At 58.6% G+C, this 17,823-nt stretch overlaps 1 protein-coding gene across 1 annotated transcript in view; it reads right to left on the bottom strand.

Moving 5' to 3' along the window:
- TTBK1 (tau tubulin kinase 1) overlaps positions 1–17,823 on the bottom strand; it is a 35,435-nt gene that overhangs the window by 14,048 nt on the left and 3,564 nt on the right. Inside the window, exons 2-12 of the mRNA XM_065912460.1 lie at positions 16,047–16,194; positions 15,727–15,800; positions 15,388–15,528; positions 14,355–14,459; positions 13,862–13,927; positions 13,350–13,442; positions 13,139–13,264; positions 11,670–11,824; positions 10,317–10,548; positions 9,902–10,080; positions 6,679–7,240 (exon numbers count right to left, since the gene is read on the bottom strand). Of these exons, the coding sequence (XP_065768532.1) occupies positions 6,679–7,240; positions 9,902–10,080; positions 10,317–10,548; positions 11,670–11,824; positions 13,139–13,264; positions 13,350–13,442; positions 13,862–13,927; positions 14,355–14,459; positions 15,388–15,528; positions 15,727–15,800; positions 16,047–16,194 (1,881 nt within the window). The remainder of the gene's footprint in view (positions 1–6,678; positions 7,241–9,901; positions 10,081–10,316; positions 10,549–11,669; positions 11,825–13,138; positions 13,265–13,349; positions 13,443–13,861; positions 13,928–14,354; positions 14,460–15,387; positions 15,529–15,726; positions 15,801–16,046; positions 16,195–17,823) is intronic.

Below are 17,823 nucleotides of genomic sequence, written 5' to 3'. Positions count from 1 at the left end.
CAGCTCCTAAGGAGCTGGGCCAGGCAACAGATGCCCCAGGGGAGGGGCAGCCTACAGTGGGCTGAGCTCCAGGACTCCTGGGTATGCAGGAGGGCAGGGCACTGTCCTCCGTGACCGTGGCCTGGGAAGGGCTCCCTGGGTCACAGGGCCACTTCCTCCCACGTCACTGAGTACAGAGGCACTTTCCCACCAAACCCCAAAGCTGGCTGGCCAGGCCCCTATCTCATACACAGGGCCACACACCTCACCCTGCCCAGAGAGACAGAGACACAGCACACCAAAAGGGACCGTCTCTTGGCAACCCCTCCCCAAGGGTGGACCATGCCCAGCCATGCCAAGAGATCACGGATTAAACAGAATAAGCGCCGTCCCAGACTGACTGTGACCCAGCACGCCTCTCCCTGACACCTTGATTTCCACCGGACTCTGGACCCACTGGTGGCTCCAGCCCAGGGCCCCTGTCCTATCCCAGAAACTGCACCAACAGCCCCACCCCTCCCTGCACCATTTGGCTGGCACCAAGCAGAGGGAGTTGATGGAGGGGGTGAGGGGTGGGGGGTTACAGTACCTTGGGCCAACGTTATAGGGGCTGTATTGCATGACAGGGAGGGTCAGGGTGTATGAGTGTGTGATTATTGCGTCCTGGGAAGGAACCATGGTCTCTGCCTGCTCCCCACCCCCCCCACCTGCCCCCTCCAGGAGGGGGGGGGCCCAGCCTAGGTCTTGTGGGTGAAGCGGGCCCACACCTGCTGCAGCTGTGACCGCGAGATGCGGAGCACCGAGGGCACGAGTCTGTGGTTGCCGGCGGCCAGGGGCGCGTGGCGCCGGTGGGGCGCCCGCACGGGGCTGCTCTCCGCCGAGCGGCTGCGCTGAATGAGGGAACCGGAGGAGCCGCCGCCGCCAGGGTGAGGGTAATGCTCAGTCTCCAGCGTGGAGGAGGAGAACACGGAGGACGCCAGTCGTCGCAGGGGGCTGTACCGCGGGAGGGAGTGCCCCGAGAGTCTGTCCTCCTCCAACTGAAAGAGACCAAAAGAGTGGAGGGAAAAGAGGTGTCAGGCACAGACTCGATCGACAGCTCCGTCTCGGGGGGCCACCCACCGCTGACAGCCCCTGCGGCGCCGGCGTCACGGGCAGGTGGGCAGGGTCTGGACCGGCTCGTTCTGCCTCACCACCTAGGCTCCGGCCTCCAACGCCCTTCCCCCACCTCCTCCTCACACCATGGTCTCCTCCCGGAGACCTTGCTCACTCACCTTCTCCAGGAAGCCTTCCTGGCTTAGATCTATATAGCTTGGAGTTCCCTCTGGGCTGGGGAAATCCTGCCCCCTCACCCTAGAAAGACCGCTCTAAAATGTATTGGCATCTGTGCACCATCTGTCTCCCCAGCTGGACTCTGTGCCCTTCATGCAGTCGCGCGAACACCAGCTGAGTGCCCTCTGCGACGTCAGCCCTGCCCCCACACTTACTGTCTCAGTGACGAGGTGGCAGAAGGGAAGGACTCTGAAGTCTGACTACACATTTGAATTCCAACTCCACCACTTAATACCTGGGTGACCTCAAGCAAGTTACTTTACTTCTTCATGCCTCAGCTTTCTCATCTGTAAAATGGGGGTAACTGTGGTTTCCTAAGACTCTTATGAAGATTAGGTGTTACAATATGCAAAGCCCTTAGAATAGTACTGGCCATGGTGTAAACGCTGTGTCATGCGAGTTGTTTATCACTCTCAAGAATGCAGAAAGAGTTTAGAGGATTGGGGGGTGGAGGAGCCAGTTGAAGTCATTTCTCCCAGGCAGCTTTTCCCTGTCCTCTCTAAAGTTTATTCAGAGATATGGCAGGGCTTGGCTGCCTCGCCTGGCCACCCATGCCCTGCTGCCCTCATACCCTCAGAGGGAAAAGGGAAATGAGCTCCGTGTCCCAGGCATGTGGGGACAGGAACGATGACTTGGCTGTCATCAGGCCTTGCCCATCCTGACCCCAACCTCTTCCTGGGACCGAGGCCAGTTTACATAGCAGTGAGGACTGGCTGGGCCAGCTGCTAGAGGGCTGAGGAGGGCGCCCCTGCGGCCACTGAAGGGGGGCCGTCTAGGGACCCGGCACGGAAAGGAGAAGAAAGAATATTTTGTAGGCTCGTCTTAACACTCACTGCCCTCACCATATTTTCCCCTCCTGCTTCTTCGTGGCCAAGTCTAGGATCCTTCTGAACTAGTCCTGTCTGCGCTGAGGGTTAGGTGACCAGGGCCCACGTGGGGATACCGAGGGCCAGCGGAACCCACCGTTGCTCACACCCTTCTCAAAGCACATGTGGGGGGCTCCAGTTCAGCACCTCAGGCAGAGTTTGGTCAGCAGCCAAAGGGACTTAGTTCCAGCATGTCTTGCCCTTTCAGGTCAGGCACCACCTGTGGCCACCTCCCTGTCCTCCGTGCCCAGCTGAAGCGTCACACCTGTTTTGAAGCCACCACAGCTTTCCTGGCAGGCTGGCTCCGTTCCGAGCAGACAAGAACCCACCGTTATCTCCCTGTGGCTCTTGAGTGTAAACACCGTCTCCACCCCCTTGCCTGTGAGCCTGATTCATCTTTGTCCCCCAGCCCCTTGCACACGTGGCAGGGAAATGCTCTAGGGGCTGCCAAACAAATGTCCATGTCCTCAGGAAATGTTGACCCGCTGGGTTATCAGCCAGAGACAACTGGTAAGGGAGGGTAAACATCCCTCCCCTAGATCCCACACTCTGTCCACTGCCCTCCCCTCTGGCCTAGCTTTCCCGGCCACTTCTGATTTGCACGGTGAATTCCAAAGAGGAGAAATCTAGGTGTGTGTAAGAAAAAAAAAAATTTAAGTGTCATGGTATGCACGCCAAAGAACAACAGATACTCTAAGACTGCCTGGTTCCACATTATCCTTGTCCTTGCTCCCCACGGGGGTAGGTGACAGACGAGCAAGTGTTCCTATCTTTAAAGATTGCTTTTAGGAGGAAGTTCACACATCAGACCCCGAGCAGACGGAGCTGGGACTCTTCCTTGCACAAAGGTGGTAGGGTGGGATCCCTACAGGGACTTCCTGCCTGCCCTGAGCCACTTAATCTAGGTATGTTACAGGATGCAGGGAGTTCCACAAACTGTGATTCCATGTGCAGTCAGGTGTGGAGCCCTCACCCAGGCTCAAGACTCTTTCCAGACCAAAAGAAGGGAAAAAAATATGCCAGTCCATTCCTCTCTCTTCCCCTGCCCTCGGCGAAGGAAGGGCTAGGCTTCATCCTGCTGCACTGAAACGCTGGACAAAACATCCTGGCCCATGTGCTCACACCCAGACACACACAGAGACACCACCACACACACCGACATGCCCACAGGCACACCTGCTGCCACGGCCCAGCCAGCGGGCGCACACATGTGTGCACACGCAACACACTCACACATCCACACACCACAAAGGCTCTTTTTGACCCTGCACAAACCATCTGCTGTCTCTGGTCTGTTTGCTCCCCACCCTCTCTTTTTTTTTTTGGTCACATGGCTTGTGGGTTCTTAGTTCCCCAACCAGAGATAGAACCTGCACCCCCTGAAGTGGGAGCACAGAGTCTTAACCACTAGACCACCTGGGAAGTCCCAGATTCAGCTTTGTCTTTTTTTTTTTTTTTTTTTGTCTGCACTGCATGGCTGGTGGGATCTTAGTTCCCCGACCAGGGATCAAACTTGCATCCTTGGCAGTGAGCATGCCTAACCACTGGACTGCCAGGGAAGCCCCTGATCCGCTCTTAAACACATAGCCCTCAGACTGTGTGGCTCCGAGCACAGCCCTGGAGCCAGCTGCCTGGATTCAAATCCCACTTCTACCCCTTAGCAGTTGGTGACCCTGGGCTACACACTTAGCACCTCTGAGTCTCAGCTTCCTCACCCTGTAAACAGAGGTGGCCTCTGCACTGTGTCGTTGTGAGGATTCCATGGGGAAAATACAGAAGCTCAGGAGCAGTGCCGCTGTGTATTCTCATTAGAACCATCACTGTGGTGACTACCCCGCCAGCTGGGACACTGTAGACGTCCAGGGTTCTCCACGCACGACACACTCTACAGACACTCTGAAGGTGCACCCACACGTGTGTACGCGGACACACGGACACACCCACACATCACTGCACACTCTTGGGTAAGCTGACACAGAAAAGCACATACGTGGCTGTGGGATGTGGCCCAAGCTCGTGTCTGCACTGTGGGGAACCAAGGCCCACACAACCTAACACCCCATCCAGACTCGCACGACTCATTGCTCGCCGAGACGGGCAATGCCCACCCTTGTCACCAGCAGGACCTGAGCCCAAGACTGACCGTACAGCAGGCCTGCATCTGCTCCCCCAAATCTCACCCCCTTGGCTGGAATTCCCCAACGTGAGGCTGACTCCTAGGACCGGGGCGGGGGGGGGCATCTGAAGGTGAGAAAAACCTCCTAGACGGCTCAGCTGCACAACTCTGAGACCCCCCTGGCCTACAGTCACCAGGAAGAGACTGGAAGGGCCCCGGTCCTGAACTCGGCCTCTTGACTTTAATTCTGGGCTTTCTCTCCACCCCACACACACCATCGCCCTCTGTCCCCCTTCCTAGGCTCTGCACCTCCCGGGGGCCCAGCCTGTTGTGTGTCTGATCTCTGATGCCTCTGGTCTCTGACACAGAGGCGCAGTAGGTGTGGAAAGATGAGGTGATGAATTAATGAGAGGGGATCAAGGGAGCCCAGACGGATCCTGCTCCTCCTCCTGCTGACCCAGTGCTGGTTCTGGTGGGAACAGAGCCCAGGTCAGCAACATAGCTGTGCTGCCCAAACCCTGCCTGGCTGAGCCTCCAACTCAGGCTGGCTAGGCCCTCTCAGGGTGGGAACTCATGGTCCCCGTTTTTTGAGCCTCCAGTTTTCCAGCCCCCAGGACAAGGCCAGGACGTACAGTCTCAGGATCTCAGGTTAAAGTCTCTCTTCTACACACCGGGAGGGGGCCTGAAGACAGTCCTGTCTGGAGCTGCCTTCTCCGGGCACCAGGGTCTCCCGGCCAGGCCTCCTGACCTGAGTGCTCAGTGGAACTGCCCGGGCACCCGGCATCTCCCAGAGCCTTCCACGTGCAGGCCCCCCACGGGACAGTCGAGTGGAACGCACACAGGCCCTGAGCCCTCCAGCATCACTTCCTTGGCTCTCTCCAGTCCTCTGAGGGGACATGGACCCCAGTCAGCACCCAGGGTGAGTGGTGGAGCCACTTCCTGGGTCAGAGGTCAGTCTCTGCACCACACAGAGAAACCCAAGCAGGCCAGGGGCCTTCTGCCTGTTTGGACACCCCATATTTGCAAAAAAAAACAAACAAACCAGAATACCATGAGACGTGCTGCGACCCCTCACCCCAGCATTTATGATGCAGCCACCACCAGACCCCTCTCTGCCCATCCTATCTCAGCCCTCAGAACTCCCACATAAGAAGGCGACACGGCAACCTGACTGGGTCCTCCCAGGGCTCCCAACATGCCAGCCCCTGTGCCCAGTTTAGGGTCCCCCCGCCCTGGCTCCTTTCCTCCCCATCACTGTCTGACATCCTGGCCCTCAGAGTTCACCCTCGGCACAGAGCCTGCTCTGACCACAGGACGCCCCCCGCTGCCTTCACCCCCCCTTCAGCAAGCTCTTTCTTGACTCCCCAAGAGCCCTCTCCCCAGGTGTTCCAGGCTCTCACCCCTTCGTCACACTCTTTTTCAAGGTGTGAATGTTTCCCAGCTCTGCCTTCACCCTGGGCTCTCCCCACTCCACATAGTCCTTTTGAGTGACACCACCCACTCCTGTGGACTACAAGATCCCCAAATCCACATCTCTCACTGAGATCTCTCTCCTGAACCCCAGTGCCTCCACAGTGGACATCCCCCAGGTACCATGAGGTCACTGCGTCCAAATCTGAGTTGATGCTCCCTTTAAAACAACTCAGTGACGGCACCACTGCCCACCCAGAACGCCGGGTGTCAGCGGCGACTCCCTCGGTCTCTCCCCAACACCCCCAGGCTCCATCCACCCTGTCCCATATCCAGAGTCCCCACCCTGCTCCACACCACCAGGGCTCTCTTCTGCTGGCGCCTGCCATGTGGCCTTCCTATTGATAGGTTTGTGCCCCTTCAATCTGTTTTCCACACAGCACCCAAAGGGATCCTTCAAAAGTATCAGTGTCATCATATCACACCCCTGCTTAAAAGCCTGCCATGCTGTGCCACGCTAAGTTGCTTCCGTCGTGTCTGACTCTGTGCGACCCCATGAACTGCAGCCCGCCAGGCTCTTCTGTCCTCGGTGGCTCACCAAGCCTTCAGAATCCAGCCCCAAGGCCAAAGCCCTCCCGGACGGGGCCCTGGGACCCAGCTAGCAGCCTCATCTGCTGCAACAAGCCGATCAGTGTTTCTGATTGCCACCTCTGGGCCTTTGCATACCCTGTCCCCATGCTCTAGGACGTCTTTCTCCTGTTTTGTCACCTGGCTGACGCTGCCCAGAAAGCAAGACTCGACTCAGAACCCTGCCCGCCACAATCATTCTTGCAGACCCTTAAACCTGTCTCCCTTCATCACGGCTGCAACCGTTGGGTGCTAGCTGGCAGCCCCCGGGGAGCACACGGGAGCACTCTCAGCGGCACGCCAGGACTGTGGGCGTTGGGAATGGGGAGTGGGGTGCGAGCCCAGCCTTACCTGTCTCTGCGGGCCCGTGGGATCCGACTCTCTCCGTCGGGGGCGGGGTCCAGAGTGCAGGGGCGAGTGGGAAGGGCTGCCGGGCGTGGGGGGCTGTGATGTCTCTGACCGGCCGTCGGCCTGGCTCAGCTGGGGTGGTGGGGGCTGGGCAGGTGTCAGCCGCAGGTCCTCCTCGGCCAGCGTGTGCATGCCGCGTCCCCGGGGCCGGACGGCGGGCTCTGGCCCTGGCCGTCGCCGCTCCTCAGCCTCCTCAGGCAGCGGCCGCAGCTCCTCAGGCTCCTCGTCCGTGGTGCCTGACGTGCTGGGCTCAGCCCCCGGGGGGAAGTCCTTCAGCTCCGTCTCCTTGTCGATGATGACCCACTCTTTGCTGTCGAAGTCCTCCTCCTCGGCCAGTGGCACCGAGCGGAAGGCGTTGCTCAGGGCCTCCTGCTCAACGGAGGCTGACACGTCCATGCGGCCGCTGGCCTGCCGGTCGGCGTGGCCTGTGTCCACTGACAGCATCTGGGCCGGCTGCGAGGAGCAGGCTTGGCGCGATGGTGAACCAGGCAGATCCATCCGTGACCTGCAAAGCCACCCCACGTGGGGCTCAGTGCCCGGCCTCTCTGGATCCCCAGGGACCCCGAGGTGGAGCTCTATGCCTGGGACCTCCTGACTCCGTCCTCCTACCCCGGGCCAGGCTCAGCCACCTCCTGGGTTATCACCCTGCAACCTCAGTCCTTGCAAAGAGCTCATGCATTCATTCAACACACATTTTTGAATGCTTACTATGTTCCAGGAATCTAAACACGCAGTAAGTAAAATTCTTGGGCTCAAGGAACACTGTCCTCCAGACCATTCCCAGAAATTTGGATCTTCCTAAAGATAACTTGATGCTTGCCCAGCCAGGGCTTCCACCCCCTCCAGGCTTGCACCTGATGTGCCCAAGACAAACACACCCACCTGGCCCTCGAGTATGCTGATGGTTTTCTGGCCTCTTACCATCACCCTTCAGGCCTACCTGGCTGGTTTCAGGTAGTGAACTCCAGTGACCGCCCCCCACCCCCCACCAGCCCAGAACAAAGCCCACACGCCTTAGTCTGGCATTCAAGGCCCCTGGCAGCCAGACAGAGGCCCTGTTTCCCATTTACCCTAGCCAGACCCATCTCAAAATCACCTACTTTTTCCTAAATTTTTCACACCTCTGTGCCTTTATAAATGTCGCTCCTCCCGCACGGCCTGCTCTTCCACCCTGTGCTGTCCACCCCAGCTCAGTGTCACTTCCTATAGGGAGCTGTTCCCACCTGCATTGATGGGGGGCTAGTTTGCCCTGGGGGGACTAGTTTGCCCTCCCAGGGCTTGCCTGTGTCCCCTCACGTCACAGCACGTGTGTGTTTATGAGTCTATCTCCCCGGGAGGCGGTGAGTTCTGCCAGGCAGGGGTTGGGTCCCCTCTGGCTTTTGCCTCTGGGACACTGATTCTACCTGGGGACATCTCTTTCGTTGTTATCTTAACCTGTGCTGTGAATCTCACGTGATTTGCTGAGGTTCTCAACTGAGGTTTACTGGCCCCAAGGTGAGGATATTCCTCAGGAATGCTACATGAGGAAGATGCCGGATACTACACAAGGAAGAACTGTCCTCCCCCACATTCCAGGGTGCCCTGCTGAGAACCGCAGAGAACTCACTCACACTCAGGCTGTGGGCAGGGGGCTGACTGCCATCCTCCCCGCAGAATCGAGCCTGTGAGGGGAGGGGTGCAGATCAAAGCCTTCTGTCGGCCTTTCTCAGCATCCTCCCACCCTGGCCTATGTGGGCCCTGCCAACACTAATCTGCACAGCATTTTTATCGATTTGTTCGTAAACTTAAAAAAAAACAAAGGGAGGTCACCCGGGTCTTACATTCACACTCCTGTTTAAGTGGTTGACGTCACTTGCTTTCCCAAGAGCGTGGCTTGTTTTGATGGACATGAAGGAGAGACGGGGCCAGAGGGAGAGAGAGGCTGAAGATGGGGTTGGGGGGGATCAAAGAAAGCAGGGTGGGGCACACCCTGATCCCATCTGCTTCATACACTCTCCTGCTCCCACGTGCCCCAGAGCCCCCAAATCCTCTGCCCTGCTTGAGATCTTGACCCTTCCCTTCCAGAAAAATCTCCCCTTGACCCCCTCCTCTCCTGAAACAAGGGTCCACTCTGGGCCAGACCAAGGTGCTCTCCAGGACTGTCTTTGCTCAGGGCATTTCCCACCTCCCTCCTCCACTCATCTCCCTTCCAAACTGCCCTTCCTCACTCCTCCCTGTTTCCTGAACCCTCTGGGGGACCAGGAGGAAAATGTGGTCTTCTTTCCAGGGGATTCAACCTGTGAGAGTGTGAGTGGGGTGAGTGTGGATATGAGTGTGTGTGTGAGGGCTGATGGCTCCCTCAGGACAGGGCCTTCGTCCCTCCGTCCTGGGGTCACCAGAGGGATTGGCACAGGGCTGCCCTGTCTCGAGTACCCCAGAGGGGCACTGTGCCCATCCCGGAGGTGGAGCGCAGTTTGGGGCAGAATCCAGAGGGGAAATGGTGGCTGAGATGGGGCAGGGGGAGACATGGGTGTGGACAGGACCCCCTACCCCGAGGCTGGGCCAAGGGGGCTGGGGTCATCTCTGCCACCTGAGGTGGTCCCACCCACCAGATGAGGATCCCGCCCTGGTCCCTGGCAGCCGTGGGCCACCAGCCACTCTCATCCCACATCCTAAAGACTCGCCTTGGCTCTCAACTCTCCCAACACTCCCTCACATCAACCAGGTCCCTCTCCCTCCCTGACATTCAGACTCCCAAGCCCTGACCCCCAAAGCATGATCTGTCTCCTTCTCAAAACCCCCCTCAACACCCGCTGAATCTTCTCCAGGTCCCTCCCCCAGAGCTGGAGGAAGCTTCCCCAGTTGCTCTGAGGCCTCTGTAATTAGTCCCTAGGGAAAGAGGTTCTGGAAGCACGCCCACCTACCATCTCAGCCTTCACCTCCTCCTATGCCTGCCCTCACCCCACGCCCCTCCGTGGCCTGAGCTGGGCCCTCTATACCCCCACCCCCTCTCCAGGGCTAGTCACTAATGCTAACTGAGTCCCCAGGACCAAGCATAAACCTCGTAACCCTTCCAGGGTCCCCCACATCTGCCTGGAAACTGCCCTTCCTCCAGACCAGCTGTGAGACGCTGATGGGATGGGAGGGGACTGGGGACTCTGGACCATCCCCCTGGCTCCAGACCCACCTCCTGTCATGCAGTTCCACCCGCCCGTCTGCTGTGGACAGCCTCTCGGACTCAGGGCTGTTGACCCTCCGGTAGCGCAGAGAACGGACAGGGGTTGTCGGCGAGTCTGGGGGAGCCCGCACTGGGGAGCTGGGAACCCCCACACCGCGGCTCTGCTCCTCCTCCACCACAGCGGGGGTCTGCAGGAGAGGGGAGTCCCATGAGCTGGGGCTGACGGGCGGCTGTGGGGCTGTGGTTTTCTCAGGGCAAAGGAGGGAGCGGGAGGTCCAAGCACTGGGTGCCAGTGATCCCGGGAAGGCGCCAGCCCAAGCAGGCAGGGCGAGCAGGCAGGTGGCTGGGGAGAGGGATCCACGGGTGGGGAGCAAGGGGGGAGGGGGAGAAGGCCACCCATGTCGCCCTCCCTGGCTGCAGTTACTTTTCCAATGTTGATCCGGAGTTTGTTCCGGTTGACATCCGTCTCCTCCCAGACTTCAGCCTCAGGACCCCCGGGGTGGGGGATAAGGTGGGGGCTGGGACCCAGCCCCTCGGGGGGCCGTCCAGGCAGGATCGGGGGTGCATTCTCCTGGTCACTGAGGTGCTCGCCCTGCAACACGTCCTCGGTGTTCTCCCGGAGCAGGTCACCAGGCACTGGCGTCACATTGACCACCCTGTGGAGGCCAGGAGGGGGCCGTGGGCAAGGCTGGTGGGGGGCTGCCCTCTCATCTAGCCCTGGAGACCACCCACCACCTGTGGGCGGGGGCATAGGAGAGGTCCAGCAGGTTGGGGGCGTCCATAGGCCTATCTCCATCTCTGGCTTGTAGACCCTCTGGGACCATAATACCCACCCAGGTGGCTCCAGTGGGCAGAGACTTGGAGGCGGGCCACAGCACCACCTGGCTCTGTTTATTTAGGAGATTCGCTGCTTTGCAGGCCTGCCAGCTCCCTACTGCAGTTTGCTGGCCTGATTCCTCGAGACTGGGCATACACGCCTGCTAAGTCACATCAGTCGTATCTGACTCCATGTGACCCCATGGGCTGTAGCCCACCAGGCTACTCTGTCCACGGGATTCTCCAGGCAAGAATACTGGAGTGGGTTGCCATTTCCTTCTCCAGGGGATCTTCCCGACCCAGGGACAAACCCGTGGGCAAACGAGTTTCTTTGCTACTAGCACCACCTGGGAAGCCCTTCAGACTAGGAAATGGGTCTAAAGAAAGAATCACTTTGGAGTTCCTCGAGCAACATCATCACAGAACTGGCACCACGTGTACCAGCAAGTCCTGCCGAGTCTCCCCAGCGGGTCCCTTGGCTTGCTCCTGGGACGGTGAGGCGGGGGGAAACCTTCTCACTCTGGCCCCTCCCTGGGCCACTCAGTCTTTGTACTTTTCACTTGGATCTGAGTTTGCCGACTCATCGATTACAAACATCCTCAACTCAACTGAGCATTTTGAGGTCAGGGGCTGCAAGTTTCTTCTCTGAGCCCTACAGGGCCCAAAGCTGGGGCTCAAGACCTGGCCATGTGTGATCACCAAACTGTGGGCCCCGGGGGAACCTCACTCAGGGCTCCCTACTCCCCAGGAAGGTCAAGAACTCCAAATAGGGATGTCCATAGCATCCCCAGATTGAAGGACTTCCTGGGATTCAAGAGCCCCGCTTCTGAGCACCGAGAACAAGAGACAGCCAGGTGTGTGTCCGGGTAGGAAGAGGAGGAGAGGGCTGGCTTCCCAGGTGACACCTGGGGGCAGGGGTCGTCTGCCCCCCCACAGGGCCATCGCCCCTCCCGAGACTCACCCAAACATGGCTGCTGTCTGCCGCGTGTTCTGCTGGGGCGGGGTGGAGGTGCTCGTGGACAGGAGGGCGTCATTGCCCGCCTTCTCCCAGTCAAAGGCCTCATTCTCAGCGATGCCCCGCTCCTTCATGCTGTTCTCAAACACTGACATGATCAGCTGCAGGGGGCAGGGGTGGCGGGAGGACAGAGCGGTGACCCCAGGGGCTAGCCAGGAGGAGGGGGCAGGTGCTGGGGTTGCAGAGGGGAAGACAGGGGCCTTCCAGGACAGGGAAGGGCCAAGAGGGGGCATTGGAAGGAGAAGGGCACATTGATTTTAAATGAAAACATGCACACGATATGCAAATCAGCATGCAAATTATTGTCTGGACTTCAGCTCCCCCCTGGCTGGACACGGGCCCTTGGAGATGTGTCCCTCTCATTCCTGTCCCCAGCCTCCTCTGCCATCGCCACCGGCTCAGCAGACGCAGCAGCAGCAGTAGTTTCCCAAACCCACCACCTGGGGTCATACCTCTGCACAGAATGCTTCGTCTGCCTGCAGTGCCTGGCCCACCATTCTCTCCCACCTGAAGCCTTCCCTGATTCCCTCGCCCACACAGCCTCAGTTTGAACCATTCACAGGCCTGCCTGCCGCCTCTACATTTCTAGCAGCCAGTTGCAGGGCCCAGCTCAGGGTGTGCTGGAAGCTGTGTGGTCTGGGGGACCTCATGAGGCTCAGTTAGAACTAAGGGGCATGGTCTCCCGACTACCCAAGTAAGGGATCTCTGCCAACAACCGGGTCTCTGGGTTTAGGAGGTGGCAGTCCCCCAGACGTTCCTGCTCTGACTTAGCTCTCTCTCCAGACGGTTCTCTCTGCTAGCGGGACCCCCTTTACTGTGGACCCACTGTAGGCCTGACACTCTCCGTGCTCCCGAGGGGTGTGGCCATGCCTGGCACACAGTGGATCCTGGCAGAACACTGTTTCCCCCATTCTTTGATCAGGGTCAGCAGGCCCCATACAAGTGTGGTGAGGGCACCTTGGAAAGAGCACTGGACTTGGAGGCAAGTGTGCCCGAGCCCTGCCCTGCTCCTCACCAGGCTGCCAGGCCTCAGTTTCCTCATCTGTGAAATGGGGACAATCATCCCACTTGGTCTCCTACAGAGTTTCGATGTAAAGTCCTCGAAAGCACTTGGTTTCATTAATGATTAAGTGCTGGAATAATAACATGAAGAACACGTGATATCGCCAAAGGCTTGTTTTAAAGCTTAAATGAATTAAGGCAGGAAAAGCGCTGAGAGCAGGATGAGCTCTTGATAAATTGGAGCTGTGACTGCTGTTTACAAGAGCAGAGAACAGTTTCCTTCGTGCAGTTGGACGAGCAGGGGAGGTGCTCGGGACCAAGCCGGCAGGGGCATGGGGCCTCAGCAGGATAGATGGTGCTGGAGACGGTCACCCACAGAGAAGGGGGTGCAGTGGTGGGTGGCAGGCTCCCACCTGGTAATCGGGCTTCGTGAAGTAGTCGAGGCTGGCAATGTGGTCCAGGAAGAGGTGGAACTCGGAGGGCATGTGCTTCAGCAGCATCCGGTGCTCATACTTTTCCTTGATCATCCCTACCTGCTCCTGGAGGCAAAGGGACACCAGGAGATGGAGCCCCGGCTGCCCTCCATACCCTCGCCACCCCCAGGCCCAGCTGTACTGGCCTCACCTTGTCCTTGATCTTCCTCCAAGGCAGCTGACCCACTGCAAACTCCACCAGCATGTAGAAAAGGGACCACAGGTCATCGTGGCGGCCCATCTCCTGGGGGTGGGGGTGCGGAGGGGGGTCACCCACGGCTCTCAGGTCCTTCCCTGGGAGTGGGGGCTGACCCTTCACTGGGGGACCCCAGTCAGGGTGCCTGTGGGCAGAGCTAGGGTCTCCCTGAAGCCATGGCTCCACTCCTGCCCCATCAACACACAGGATCCCTCAATCAAAACTTCTGTGTGAGTTTGCTCCTCCTCCAGAGATTCGTGGTGTGGACAGAGAGGAGGGGATCCCCCAAGTAAGGAAGAAGGTGACATCAAGGGGAGGCACCAGGGGAGCCCTCCTCCAGGGTCTCTGGAGGGGCAGCTTCCAGCCCCCGTCTCGGGCTCCTCCCCACCCCGCCAACAGCCGCACACCCTACCCATGACCTGTGCCCGTACTGTCTTACCTCCCCCAGTCCCGGCCCAGCCACTCACCCGGTTCTTGTGGGCATTGACCGAGGCATAGCGAACGGTCCCCCGAAACCCGGCCACATTCCGAGGCTGCAGAGGGGAGGACACCACCAGGAATGTCACCCACCGCCCTGACCGTGATCTCAACCCTGCTTACCAAGCCTCCTCAGCCCACTCTAGCCCTGCCGGCCCCCCCGCTCCGCCCCCTACCCCACCCCCGCTCCGGATCACGTGGGTCAAGAGCACCCTGACACACAAGCCCAGTCTTAAACCTGCCTCCCGCCCCTGCTTGATGCCCCTGCTCGTCTGTCCTTGCCGGGAGCGGGCAGACATCACAGGGCGTGGAAGTGGCCTGCACTCAGGCCAACGGGGAGAGGGAACGGGCCGCGTGTGGATTCAGCGCTGAGTGACACTGAGGCCAGGCCCGTCTAGGCAGCTTCAGGAAAGGCTGGGAAGGGTCCCCAGATCCGGGGGTGGGGGCGAGGACGCCAGGATTCCGGTGAGCGGCGGTACTCACAGGCCGGACGTCCCCCGTGGTGTTGGTGTACTGCCGGGCCAGCCCGAAATCCAACATGTAGCACTTTCGATAGGTGGAGGGCAGCCTGCCCATGGCAAAGTTTGACTGGGGGGAGACAGCAGCTGTGAGGCCACCTGTGAGCTCCCACCTGGCCCACCTCAGGAGACTCCAGAAACAGCTCTGGTGAGAGCCCCTCCACCCCCCTCACACTCACACGAGAGTAAAATACCACCATGACCCTCGTCTGAGGGGCAGGTGTGATTATCATCACTTTAGAGAGGAGGAAACTGAGGGCCAGCTGGGGGCTTCTCCCAGATCACACAGCAAGAGGTGACCCAGCCGAGGACCGCCTGGCTCGGAGCCCCCGGGACTCCCGGCAACCATGTGGCCTAGTGTAGCTGTCCTGCTCTGCAGCACCAGGCAGCCAGCATCGTCCTTGCCATGTGACTTTCCGCCACTCAACCAACCTTTCTGGGCCTGCTTTCACTTTTTTTGTTTTTTAATTTGCTATTTATTTATTTGGGCCTTAGTTGCAGCACGTGGAATCTAGTTCCCTGCCCAGGGATCGAACCCGGGCCCCCTGAATTGGGAGTGGAGAGTCTTAGCCACTGGACCACGAGGCAAGTCCCTCACCACTTTAAATCAGAGGTTTTCCCCCCAGCACCAAGATCCGAGATGTCACAAAATTAGCTACTTGGAATCTCTTCCCAAACCCCAGCCCCGAGGTCCTCTTCCTCAATCCCTCCATCTTTCCCCAACCCCTTCACCTTTCCCGGTTCAAGGATTATTCAGGTCAGGGGTGAGAAAAGGGAAGAGGAGAGAAGAGAGGGGAGGCCACGGGCATGGCCAAGGGTGGACAGAGGTGCTCCTGGGAGGCAGGGGAGAGGAGGAGGTGGTGCTGGGGATGGAGAGCAGGAGGAGGTGACAGGCAGAAGAAGCTGTCCCCGCCCCAACCACTGCTCTGGAGAAGACACAGGGGACCCAGGGAAGGAGAGAAGGTGGGGGGAGCTTCGGAGGAGGGGCCCACCCTCACCGGCTTGATGTCGCGGTGCAGGAAGCCCACGGAGTGGATGGCCTCGATGGACTCCAGGATCTGCTTGCCCAGCCGCAGCGTGGTGCTCAGCGTGAAGGTGCCCCGCGGCTGACTGCGGCGCAGGTCAGCCAGGTTCCGGCCCTGCGGTGAGGGCGGGGCCCTGCTCAGCTGCCATCCAGCTGTCCACCGCCACCGTGACACTCTTCCCAGCCTCGCCACCCCCCTAAGGCTTGTGCCCAGTCCCCGCTCCTCCGGAGTCCACCGTCTCCATCCTACCCCAGACGTCCCCGCCAGATCTCTTGGGGGAGAGAGGAGGGAGGATGGGCCGTGGGGGCTCACCTGGAGCTGCATCACCACATAGTTGAACTTCTCGTTCCGTCCACAGCCAATGAACCTGCACACGTGGTCTTTCCCTGAGGGGTACAGACAGGGGTCTCCCAACTCCCACTCCTTCTTCCCTACTTCCAACCCTAAGGTGGGCTCCTGGGGCGCTCTTGATTTCTGGTCCCCCAGCCCTGGGCCCTGAACATTTCTCCCACCTCCCCCTGCACCTTAAGCCCATCGTGGTTCTTGGACTCATGTCCCAGAGCCCCTTGCCCATCACCTATCGGCCCCGGGCTCCATCACTCCTCCCCTCCCCTCCTGCCCTGTACCCACACCTTGCAGCTTTTTGAGCACGGCCACCTCCATCTTGAGGACCTGCTTGGGTTGCTGGGCTGACTCCACCTTGAGGGCCACATTCTCCCTGGTCAGCAGGTCCATGGCCTCGTAGATCTCACCAAAGCCCCCGCCCCCGATCTTTTTGAGCTACAGAGACAGGGGAGAGGGGAAGAGGGGGCACGGAGATCAGGCTGAGTAGCTCTCCACCCAACCCACTGCTGGCTCACATCCTTCAGTGTCCTTGGAGGAGAGGATCCCCCACCCACCAGTGCTCCCACCTCCTCTCCTAGTGCTAGAGACAGACAGCTCAGCAACCACCACCCCCCCCCCGCCACCCTACACACACACACAGGGCCACACATCACGTGGGCAGGGGGGAAAGTTATGAGATCTGAGACTACACAGAGACATGGAGACAAACCCATGCAGGATTCTAAAGAGATAATGGGCTGTTGTGAGCCATTTAAAGGACATAAATACCACGCTCCCCCCATCCCCCACCTAGACTGAGCAGCCTCCATCCAGAAGCAAAACTAATTTCCAGAACCTCACAGTTTCAGGTGGGTCCCCCAGGGAGGCCAGCCCTTTCAGGGGTTGGCAGTCTCCTGAAAGATGACACCAGGGGCAGAGAGCATCTAGAGGAGAGTGTCTGGGGGTGGGGACTCAGCAAAGGGTGTTCTCTGCCCACGTCATTCCTGAGGCCTGAGGTCAGATGCCCAAAACCAGGGTGAGTCTCCTCTCCCAGGGAACATGGTGGGGATGGAAGTTTGGAGAAAATCTGTCTGTTCCCAGGGAGCACTGCAGTGGATCTCTGACCCTCTGGGCTCCCCCACCTCCAGCATCCCCAGGCAGGGAGTGAGAAAAGACAGAGGGGAGAACTGAGAGAGAAAAAGAACTGGCCAGGGGAGATGAGCAAAGCTGAGTTAGGGGGCGGGATTAAAAGTCATTTCAAGTCAGGGGACCAGGGCTCTTGCAGAGTGAGGGTGCTGCTGGCAATGATGGGGGGACAGGGGAGAAGGTGCTGAGTTCTAAGTGGGGACTTTTTTGGTTTAAGTAAGATGCACACGTGTTACTGCCATCTTTCCATGCCACCAAAATGATAAGCATGAATGTTCTGGCTGATGCCCTCAAGAGCATCAACAACGACAAAAAGAGAGGCAAATGCCAGGTTCTTACCAGGCTATGCTCTAGAGTCATCATCCAGTTTCTAACTGTGACGGTGAAGCATGGTTACATTGGTGAGCTTGACATCATCAGTGCTCACAGAACTAGCAAAATTGTTGTGAACATCATAGGTAGGCTAAGCAAGTGTAGGGGGATCAGCCCCAGGTTTGAGGAGCAACTCAAAGATCTAGAAAAATGGCAGAATAACCTGTTCTCGCTCCATCAGTGTGATTTCACTGTACTGATAACCCCAACTGGCATCATGAAATGTGAGGAAGTAGGACAAAAAAACACAGGAGGGAAAATCCTGAGATTCTTTTTCTAGTGTTGTAACACATCCAGGCAAATAAAATGCCTCACTAGGAAAAAAAAAAAAGAAAGAAAGAAAGCTGTACAGTTCCATTCTCACCTCCCAAAGAAGCCATCATGGATAGCCTGCTCTCTTCCTGAGCCCTTTCTCCTGTCCTGCTGGATTGTAAATGGCTTGTAACACACCAGCTGCAGCTGGGCTTACTCACAATTGGATGGAAGCTGCTCTGGTCATCCAGCCTGTAAACTCCTGACTCTGAGCCTCCCGCATCTCCGAACCCTCCCTGTAGCATTTACTCAGCA

Source organism: Muntiacus reevesi, chromosome 20, assembly GCF_963930625.1.
Source record: "Muntiacus reevesi chromosome 20, mMunRee1.1, whole genome shotgun sequence".
NCBI lineage: Eukaryota > Metazoa > Chordata > Mammalia > Artiodactyla > Cervidae > Muntiacus > Muntiacus reevesi.
Note: the sequence above shows the minus strand (reverse complement) of the source record. Positions and strands in the feature narration are given on the sequence as shown.